The 10,589-nt window shown below is 57.9% G+C and overlaps 1 protein-coding gene across 1 annotated transcript; it reads left to right on the top strand.

Annotated features, from left to right (window-relative positions):
* Positions 1–2,993: 2,993 nt before the first annotated feature.
* Positions 2,994–9,735, top strand: UPK3B (uroplakin 3B). The gene is made up of 6 exons (XM_047779808.1): positions 2,994–3,767; positions 3,926–4,075; positions 4,351–4,588; positions 6,646–6,725; positions 7,662–7,791; positions 8,250–9,735. The coding sequence occupies exons 1-6, from the start codon at positions 3,686–3,688 to the stop codon at positions 8,407–8,409; spliced, it is 840 nt and encodes a 279-aa protein (XP_047635764.1). The 5' UTR covers positions 2,994–3,685; the 3' UTR covers positions 8,410–9,735.
* Positions 9,736–10,589: the final 854 nt, after the last annotated feature.

Here is a 10,589-nt window from a genome sequence, read left to right as displayed (position 1 = left end):
GTCAGGCTCCAGTGGGTTTGTCGGGGAGAGGCTGCATGTGTGTAAGTGCACGTGTGTGTGCATAAGACCTGATGTGGGAAGGCCAGCACACGCACGTCTACTGCCCATGCAACCCCTGTTTCCTCAATGACGAGACCCAGGCTGCAGGCAAGGCCAGGAGCCCAGGCTGCTGGCCTGAGCTGCTCCCAGAGCCCCACCCCATCCTCCTCGCAGGGGAGTGTCCAGCAAGCCTGCCGGGTCCCGGCTTCCTAGGCTCTGCTCATACGGGACAGGGGCTGCTTTACAGATTAGGAAACTGAGGTTCAAGGGTGCCGTGACTAGAGGTAGAGCCAGGGCTGGACCCTGAGCCAGGGTTGGTCTGACGCCAGTCTCAAAGTCCTGATTCTCCTCGGCCTCTTGGAAGGAGGATCCCGTACTCCCAGGCTTGCCGTCTGCCTTTAGGAGTGGTTGGGGCTGCGGTGGGAGGAAACACAGGGCTTCATTATGCATGGGCCAGGGGAGATTTTGCCTTCAGAAGCCCTCTTCTCCTAAAAAATTAGGAGTTCCCTGGTAGCACAGTGGGTAAGGATCCATCATTGCCACTCCTGTAGCTTGGGTCACTGCTATGGCACAGGTTCAGTCCCTGGCCCAGGAACTTCCACAATGGCCAAAAAAGAATGAATTCCATCTTAACGATGTTTTTGGTACAAAGATGAATATAGTTTAGAGCATTTTTTTTTTATCTAAAAGTTCCTTCTTTTTCTTCTAATTTTAGAAGAAATTAAGGTGTTTTTGTGGGTCCCTAAAAGTATCACGGGTCCGGAGCACTGTGTCTGCTGCCTTGTGGGAAGTTGCTGTAGGGGCTTAAGGAGGCCTCGAGAGAAAAGCTGAACCCCAGCCTTGTTTAGTTCCACAGTGAGACTCTCTGCTGCTCACAGGGCACCAGGGTTGGGTGGGCACTGAGTGCCGGTCCTCCCCCTCCCCCCCGCCCCCCGCCGCCCCCAGCTTCCACCGTGACAGCAGAGTGAGAGTCAGAATGAGAGAACATGTTGGCAAATCCTATACCTGATAAGGATCTTATATCCAGACTCTGTCAAGAACTCTTAGAACTCACCAATAAAAAGACAAATTCCCAATTTTTTTTAATGGGCAAAGGACTTGAATAGATCTTTCTCTGAAAAAGACATACAGATGGCTGACAAGCGCATGAAAAATACTTGTCATGAGGGAAACGCAAATCAAAGCCACAAAGTAATACTACCTCATAGCCACTAAGGCAGTTAGTATTAAAAAAAAAAAAAAAAAAAAAAGCCCTTTCCCCCATCTTTCCATGCGAACAACTGGTGCATGTGAGTGTCCTGGCTGACGCCCTCAAGAGCATCAACAATGCTGAAAAGAGAGGCACAGGCCAGCTTCTTACCAGGTCGTGCTCCAACATCATCGTTGCGTTTCTAACCGTGATGACAAAGCCTGGTTACGTTGGCCGATTTGAAGGCGTCAGTGATCGTAGAGCTGGGAAAGTGGTTGTGAACCTCCCAGGCAGACGAAATAAGTGTGGTGTTATCAGCCCCAGGTTTGATGTGCAACTCAAAGATCTAGAAAAGTGGCAGAATAACCTGTTCCCACCCCATCGGTTTGGCTGCATTGTACGGACCTCCTCAGCTGGCGTCATGCACCATGGAGAAGCAAGACGAAAACACACAGGAGGGAAACTCCTTGGGTCCTTTTTCTAGGAGTGTAATACATACATGCAAATAAAATGGTGCAGTGGAAAGAAAAAAAGCAAATGTTGATGAGGGTGTGGAGAAATTGTGCAGTGCAGTGCCTCAAAAAGTAGTTATCAGGGAGTTCCCTGGTGGCACAGCGGGTTAAGGATCTGGCATTGTCACTGCTGTGGCTCAGGTTAGGTCCCTGGTGCAGGAACATCCACGTGCTATGAGTGTGGCAAAAAATAAGTGATAATTTTTTTTAAAAAAATGTAGTTACCATGTGACTCAGCAATTAAACTCCTAGATAAATATATCCAAGAACTGGAGACATGTCCACACAAAAACTTATACTCATGTTCATGGAAATGTTCGTAATAGCCAAAAAGTGGGACCAACCCCAAAATATCCAACAACTGATGAACAGATGCAATGTGATCTATCTGTACAATGGAATGCTGTTCAGCCAGAAAAAAGAATGAACTATGAATACATACAACCTGGATGAGCGTTGAAAACATTTCTGCCAAGTGAAAGAAGCCAGGCAGGAGTTCCCACTGTGACACAACAGTACTGGCGGCATCTCTGGAGCACCAAGACACAGGTTTGATCCCCGGTCTGGCACAGTGACTTAAGGATCTGATCCCTGGCCTGGGGAACTCCATATGCCATGGGGTGGCCAAAAAAAACAAGGAAGAAAGAAAGGAGAGAGAGGGAGGAGAGGCAAACCCATAGACAGAAAGTACATTAGTGGTTGCTAGGGGGAGGGGAATGGAGAGTGCTTGTTTTAATGGGTGTAGTCTTTCCTTTTGGGGTGATGCAAAGGTTCTGGAATCTGGTGATTTATGTCCAATGAAATGTAAGAGTAAGTCTACAGGGGCTTCTAGGAAAGCTTGTTTTTCTGATAGAAGAGATGGATTGGGTAACACCTCCCTGTTCCTCCCTTCTCCATACTTGAGGATGTGATGCCAGGAGCTATAGCAGCTGTCTTGCTACAATGAGAAAAAGGTCAAGAGAATCTCAGACATTGACTCTATCAGCATTTGACCAAGCCCCTGCCCACAGGCGTCCTCCTCCAGAATTGTTAATAAAAATAAAACCCTTCTTGTTTAAGCAAAAACAAACACCCCCCTAACCACCGCGCTATACATTTTATGTCATTTTTATTTTATTTTTTGGCCGAGCAGGCAGCGTGCAGAAGTTCCCAGGCCAGGGACTGAGCCCTTGCCACAGGAGTGATAACGCCAGATCCTTAGCTCACTGAGCCACGAGGGAACTCCAGATGGTACATTTTTAAGGAATATCTTATGGTGTGTGAATTGCATCTTAACAACAACAAAAAAATTATATATATAGTGAGAACCCATGGGAACAACATAAGCAGGGGACTTGGCAGCTGTCCAGGGTCTGCAGCCCTTTCTCGGACTCCACGTTACTCCTTTGGACAAAGGACCTGAGGATGAGGGAGGATGTGGCCTGGTGCAGGGAGCGCAGGGTCCAGAGAGGGCCGCAGGGCCCAGAGATGGCCGCAGGGCCAGGGGGCTGTGATGGGGCTGGAGCCAGGTGAGTTGGGCAGCCTGCTTCCTTCCAGGGGCTGGATGAAAGGCTCCAGAGAGGCTCGGGCACCTGAGGTGCAGGAATCTCAGGCATGTGGCCCTGAGCCCAGAGATAGGACTCCTCCCAGGGCTGGAAGCCTGGGTGGGACCCACATCCAGACAGGGGCCTCTGGGGTGACCTGGCATCTGCGGGTCTGGAAGCCTTGCTCCCTCAGGACTGGCACTGGCTTGCCCAGCTCCCTCCCCGTGGTGGGCTGGGCTGGGAGGAGGGGTGGGGGTGCACTTACATTTTCAGGTCTTTCAAGCCCCTGGCCAGCCAGGCAGCCTGACTAACCAGCTCCTCCAGGCCCGAGGTGTTGGGGGAGGGGGTGTGGCTGGAGGCTGCCAGACCAGCCCCAGGCTTCGGATGTGGAGGAAGGCCCGGTGGGTGCTCTGAAGGCTGTCATGGGGCTCCCCTGGAGGCCGCCTCACCCTTGGCTGCTGCCCCTCGTGGTGCTGGTCTGGACCCAGCCCTGCATGAGCCTCGGTGAGTGAGGGTCCTGGGATGGGTACGTCTGGCCAGACCCAAGGGGCTGGTGCACCTGCTGGAGGGACTGGACCCAGGGAGCCCACCCCGTCTGATTGGGAGAGGCAGCCCCAGGGTCGGTGGGCCCTGGATCCTCACACCTATTTCTACGGCCACAGAGCTCATCCCCTACAAGCCGCAGATAACGGCCTGGAACCTGGAAGGGAAGGTCACGGCCACCACGTTCTCCCTGGAGCAGCCGCGATGTGTCCTGGACCAGCACGCCAGTGCAGCCGACACCATCTGGCTGGTGGTGGCCTTCAGCAACAGTGGGTCCTGGTGCAGGTCTGGGTGGCGGGTGGGGCCGTGGGGCCCTGGGAGGCCCCTCACAGTTGGGTGTGAATTGGGAGTTTAGACTTTATCCTGAGGGTGCTCTGAGAGGTGACAAAGTTTGACTTATGTTGGGAGGGGCCCTCTGGGCTCTGAGGCATGATGGGCTAGGGCTGGAGGACTTGGGCCCCGCCGTCGCCGCCAGGGGCTACAACAAGGAAGGTCTGGTCTTCTCCGGCCCTCCAGCCCCTCTGTCTGTTCATCCTTCTGGCAGCCTCCAGGGACTTCCAGAACCCACAGACACTGGCTGAGATCCCAGCCTCCCCACAGCTGCTGACAGATGGCTACTATATGACGCTGCCCCTGACCCTGGACCAGCTGCCCTGTGAGGACCCACTGGGTGGCAGTGGGGGCGCCCCTGTGCTCAGGGTGGGCAACGATGCTGGCTGCCTTGCTGACTTCCATCAGCCACGTTACTGCAACTCCCCCCTCCCCAGCCCTGGACCTTACAGGTGGGTCGCCCGGCCTGGACCCTTGAAGAGGGCTGTGCTGGAAGATGGGTTTGGGGGACCAGGGCTGTCCCCAGATCTCTCACCATATTGCTGAAACTCGGCCTCTGTCCACCAATGCTGAGGAGAAACGCGGAGGCGAAGTTGGGGGTGAAGGAAAAAAAAAAAAGCTTTTATTGCTTTGCCAGGCAAAGGAGGCCATAGCAGGCTGACGCCTTAAAGACTGTGCCTGCCTTTGGGGAAGAATTGCAGGGAGTTTTATAGTCTAAAGGGAGGAAAACAGGGTGTCAGATGAGAATCAGGGTTGGGGCAAATCTGCATTCTTTCTTTCCGGGAATCTTAGTCACCGAAGCTGGGGTGTCAACGGGAGTCCTGGCAGTGGTCTTCTGGATTATTGCATCTTGATTTTGCCTAGAATAATACTTGCAAAGAGGGCATATTGATCAGAGATTAGAACAAACTAGGAAAGTTCCTGAAAAGCATCATGTGTTTATAGCCCTTAACCCACAGGCAGTTGCACTCAGGGTGCTGGTGTTTAGGGGTGCAGTCAAATGAGGGAGAAGCACACGGAAGGCTCCAAACCATTCGCTTTTAAACTATTCATTTCTAACAGAAGCATAAGGAATCTAACGTTTCTCTGAGGTGTAGGAGGTGCCCGCGTCATTCTGTGTATCACTTTGCAGGGAACAAGGATCCTGCCCCAAGGCTGTACTATCTGTTCCTGTGTCTTTGCCTCCCCTTCCTTCCTGATCGGTGCTCCAGGGAACCTGCCCCTTGGAGCTCAGGGAAGACCCTGGAGGCTGAATGAGGCCCATTTCCTAAAAACAAGAAATAGGGGACAGAAAGACTTTGCACCCAGGAGCCCCCCAGGGCCCTGCTCACTTTCACCCAGGCCTCTGCCCTGGCCCCACCCCTTCCTGGCTGCAAGCCAAGCAAGGTCCTCATTTCAGGAGCCTCTAGGCGTCTTCCTCTGTGGGCCGGGAGCAGCTGGGGGGCAGGCAGAATGTGGCCTTCCAGGAGGCCCGAGAGGAAGTGGTGAGCATGACGAGCCGATGAGGGTGGCGGTGGGAGGGGGTCTGCAGGCTCCAGCACGGGGCGGGGGGTTGGGGAGGGGGCATGCTGCAGGGCTGAGCCCCGCCCTGCTGTCCCTCCTACAGGTGCAACTGGCAGGAAACTAAGCCTGGGGCTGAGTTCAGATCCAGTCAGTGGGTTTGAGGCAGGGAAGCAGGAGAGAAGGCTGCCACCCATCTCTACAGGCAGAGCTGCAGGCACGGAGTGCCCAGCGGCTTGTCAAGGTCAGGGGTGGGGCCAGGGTGGGAGAGCAGGTGTCCAGACCCCTCTGGGGACAGGGCCAGATGTCCTCAGGAGCTCCAAGTGCTGCTGGGAGAACCCGCAGGGGGCGCAGGAAAGGCGGGGCCAAGGGTAGCCTCCATCCAGGCCTCCGTATCCCCCTCCCCTTCCCCCTCCTGTGACCACTCCTGTCTCAGCCTCCAGTTACATCTCTTGCCCCACCCCTAGCAGCCACCGGAGCCAGCTCCCAGCAGTGCCAGCCTGCCTGGGTCCCCAGCTGCTGGGAGACCTTCCAGGGCTCCCCACCACAGACAAAGATACAACCCAAGCCCCCGCCCGTGAGCCTGAGCTCTGGGTGCACCCTGATCACACCCTCCCTCCCTGAGTCTTTTCCTGGGTGCGCGCCACACGGGGGGCCTTCCATGGCCTCACAGACTCCCCACAGTCAGGGGCCCCCAGCACCATGGCCCCACTGAGTCACCGTGAGGCACCTTGTAGGTGACAGTAACCAGGGCCCCAGAGCCAGGTAGGGTATCTGGAGAGTGACAATTCAGATGGTTTGGGGCTGCTGGCAGAGGTCACTGTGGCCAGAGGTCTCAAAAGGTCCTTAGAATGGGCCAGGCCAAGGCCGATCCCAGTGTGCCCCACCCCCCCATGCCTGGAAAGGCCCACAGCCTGGCCAGCAAGAGCTGCCAGGGGCCTGGGCGAGGTGGGCACCCTGCCCAGAGCAGCTGAGGCTCGGAGCTTCACCCTTCCTTCTCTCTCTCCAGAGTAAAGTTCCTGCGGCTGGACTCCAGGGGCTCACCCCAGGCCGAGACCAGCTGGTCTGACCCCATCGCTCTCCAGCAAGGTAGCACTGGCGGAGGGAGGGGCGCTCTGGGTCCGGTCTGCCCCGCGTGGACTGGTTGGTAGCCTTCTGCACTGCGGTCAAGCTCAGCCAGCCCTTCCCCCTGCTGCCATGGGACTGGGGGCCCGAAGGCAATAGCCAAGTCCATCCCACCCCTCAAACAGATCTTCATGCTGGAGGGTCGTGTTCAGGATCAGCCCCAGCGGCAGAGACAGCAGCTCTGTCCACCCCCAAATGTTTGCCAACGCCGGATCCTTAATCCCACTGAGTGAGGTCAGGGATCAAACCCGTATCCTCATGGATACTGGTCAGGTTCTTAACTTGCTGAGCCACAACAGGTGCCCAGGACCCAGCCCAGTTGTGGACTGAAACAGTCTTGCCCTCCTTCAGGGAGCCAAGCTCATGACCAGCACTGCTGGGCAGAAGAGAAGGGCCAGGGCGGGAAGGAGGCTGGCGTCGGGTCAGGGCCACGGTCGTGGGAGGCCTCCCTCAGCAGAGCCCCGAGGGGCCAGTGGTTCACCAGGCAAGGACTGCATCAGAGGCCAGAGTGTCCCGTGGAGGGGGTGTGTGCTGGGGATGTGGGCTGCAGGCACCGTGGGCAGGAGTGGTGGGTCTTGTCATGTGAGGGCCTTAAATGCCAGGCTCCAGGGAGCAGGGCAGCCACATGGTCATGCCTGAGCTCTGCTGCCCCTCTGCCTGCCATGGGGAGCGGGTAGGTACATTTGGTGGGAACAGCCCAGAAGGTGAGACCAAGGCAGAGGCTGGAGGGGTGGGTGGTCCAGGCTGGCAGAGCACAGATGCCCAGCTGAGAGGGACAGATGGTGGGCTCAGGAGGCTGGCTGGCGATGTGAGGCAGTGCTTGGCATTAGGTGTGAGCATGGTAGGGAGGTGACTGCCCTGGGGCCCAGGGGCAGCCTCTGAGAGCCACTGTGTGTGCAGGCAAGTCCCCAGGCTCCATCGACACGTGGCCAGGGCGGCGGAGTGGTGGCATGGTCGTCATCACCTCCATCCTCTCTGCTCTGGCCGGCCTCCTGCTCCTGGCCTTCCTGGCAGCCTCCACCGTGCACTGGTGAGTGGTGACACCCCCGAGGGCCCCTCTCCCACCCAGAGCCCCACCCCTCTCACTGGCCCCAGCACCTGGAAGCCTCCACACGCCCTGTGTTTCTGAGCTGGGCCCTGCCCTGTTCAGGGGGGTGCCGGGAGCCTCCCCACTGAGCATCTCTCACCTGGGAGGCCCTGGGAAGTGGTCCAGCAGCTCCTCTGGTGACAGGTTCAGAGAAGGGGCCACATCCCTCTGCCCAGGGCCCTTTTGTCCCAGGCCTTGTTTTCTCTCCAGGGAGCCCTCTGTCATTTCAGTGAACCAACACCGCTAGTCAGGGTGGCCGCCTGGAGGAGGCAGGCCTCCAGCTGATTCTACGAGGGAAGAAAGGGAGGTCGGAGGCTGTGGGAGGAGGGCTCTGGGAGTGGCGAGCTCGCCAGCCCTCCCTGCCAGGCAGAGACACAGCACCTCTTCCTCTCCCCATGCAGCTCCAGCCCGTGGTGGTCTGAGGAGGCCCCGGAGCAGCTGCGGATCGGCTCCTTCATGGGAAAGCGCTACATGACCCACCACATCCCGCCCTGTGAGGCTGCCACCCTGCCCATGGGCTGCGAGCCTGGCCTGGAACCCCTCCCCAGCCTCAACGCCTAGCCTGGCCCATATAGCTGGGCGGTGGGGGCACAGAGGTGCACTGACCCCATCCGCAACCCCTGCGCCCACGTGCCCCTCCCCCACGGCCCCTCCCACCCGGCCTGAAATCCCACCACTAGCAGCCCAGCCCTGCCTCTGGCTTTCTCATTTCCCCTCCCCAGGCAGTGAGGTTGCATTCAGGGGAGGGCTGTGGTCAGGCTGGCCCCCACCTCCATCCCTGCCTCTGTTCTGCCTGCCTCAAGCGAGGCTGAGGCAGCGTGGAGAGATGTGGAGAGAATGCCCGGACAGGAAGGCTCCAGGCCCCAGGAAGAGGCCTGCGGGTATCTTGCTCTGTCCTGGGCAGGGGGCCAGGCTGGGCCCATCATGGGGTCTGTGAGGCCTGAGCCTCCGTCTGTCCCTCTCTCTCATCCATCCAGTGGCTGGGGCTGCAGTGAAGCCTTTAGAGATGCCTCTGCTGTCCCCGGACACTGGCCCTTTCTGAGGGTGGCTCTCACCGGCTGGAAGATCAAAGAGAAAGTATGTTATGATCGTCTGGCCACCACTTCTAAGCCCCTTGCACACAGATGGCTCATGGACTTATCCCCTCACTCTCCCTCCACAGCACTTACTGAGCACCTGCTGCATGCCACACACAGTATTAGACGTGGGTACTCTCTGAGAGCCCATTGCTGGTCTTGGGGAGCTCACTCACTGCTCTGGGCCTCAGATAAGCACATGTCCTGATGTTACTTTTGGGGGGCTATCACGCCTTTGGATTGTCACACACCATCGAGATCCGGGGCTTTCTGGGGTCCACCAGCGCCCATCACCCAGGAGGACAGGCTTCAGACTCACGGCCGTTCGTCGGCAAGGCCGGTGGTTCCCACTACGGCCACAAGGAGGCGCCAGTGCACCACAGCCGTAGGGTCCTGCGCGTGCGCACGCCGAAGCGCAGCAGCGCGTCCGTCCCTCCCAATGACCCGAGGTCCACAAGCGGCCGCCGCTCAGCGGGGTCTCTGGAGGTCAGGGCTCCAGGTCCTTCCTTGGCCAAGGCAGAGGGATCAGCAGTCACACTCCCGCTTGAAGATCTACAGTGTGTCTGTAGTCCGGTCCGCACAGCTGCCACCGTTTTCTAGATGGAAAAAGTGAGGCTCAATAACCTCTCCCTGCTCCCCCCGCCCCCGCCGCCACCGCGCTCTGTCCAGGGTCACAGCACCATGTGTCCCCAGGCCGCTCTGGACCGTCTGTTCTGACTGTGGCTCCCAGCACACAGGCTCCCGGAGGAGGGCATCCAGCCTGTCCCTCCCACCCTTTTGGAGATGAATAAATGCAGCCTGGCTCCTCCGTCCCAGTGGTGCGCGGGCTGGTTCTGGGAGAGGAGCACTTACACGCGGGGCCCAGGCTGGCTCCAGCACCTGTCCCCGGCGTCCTGAGCCTGGCCCCTTGATTGCTAGCCCTAACTGTAACATTCAGGGTGGCCTCATTTCCAGAGGCCCCTGCGGGGCAGGGAAGCCTCCCTCCCCACCCCAGATTAAGCAGGGCTCCCTCCCAGGCAAACACTTCAGGGAGCCTGCTTTCAACCCATGATCCCCTGGTCCCTGGTGGCCTCTCTCTCATCCAGCCTGCACCCCCACCAGTCACAAGACCCCCTCCAGGTGCAGACAGAAGCAGATTCTAATACCATCAGGAGCTCAGGCCTTGGTGTCTGGGTGACACCTGGCCATGGGAACCAGCCCCTTGGGCAGCCACTTTGAAATTCTGCTACTGTGGGGCCCAGGTCCCTTTTGGATTCTTGCAACTGGAGGAGGGTTAAAAGCTCCCTCACCCGCGCAGGCTGCCCCGAAGAGCACTGCTCACTCTGTCCTGCCCGGGCTTGGCTCCAACACCAGACAAGGAGGCCCTCAAAGTCCAGGATGCCCAGCGTGGGCCCTGCCCAGGAGAGGTATGTGGGGAGGAAGAGGCGGCCAGTGGTGTTTGCTGAGTGAGAAGATGAATGAACCTGCCCCAAGCTGAATCAGCCAGAAGCAGAAATTGCCCCCAGCTCTTGCGTGTCCAGGTCTTTTTGTGGCTTGCTCTTAGTGTCAGCATCTGTGCAGATTCTAGGACCTGTGACGTCCTTTGAGTGCCTGGGGCTGCCGCTCACTTCTGGACAGCACCCTCAAGCCCTCCGAGGAGCTGCTCTCACCCCCTTGGGCCAACGT

This window comes from Phacochoerus africanus, chromosome 5 (assembly GCF_016906955.1).
Source record: "Phacochoerus africanus isolate WHEZ1 chromosome 5, ROS_Pafr_v1, whole genome shotgun sequence".
NCBI lineage: Eukaryota > Metazoa > Chordata > Mammalia > Artiodactyla > Suidae > Phacochoerus > Phacochoerus africanus.
Note: the sequence above shows the minus strand (reverse complement) of the source record. Positions and strands in the feature narration are given on the sequence as shown.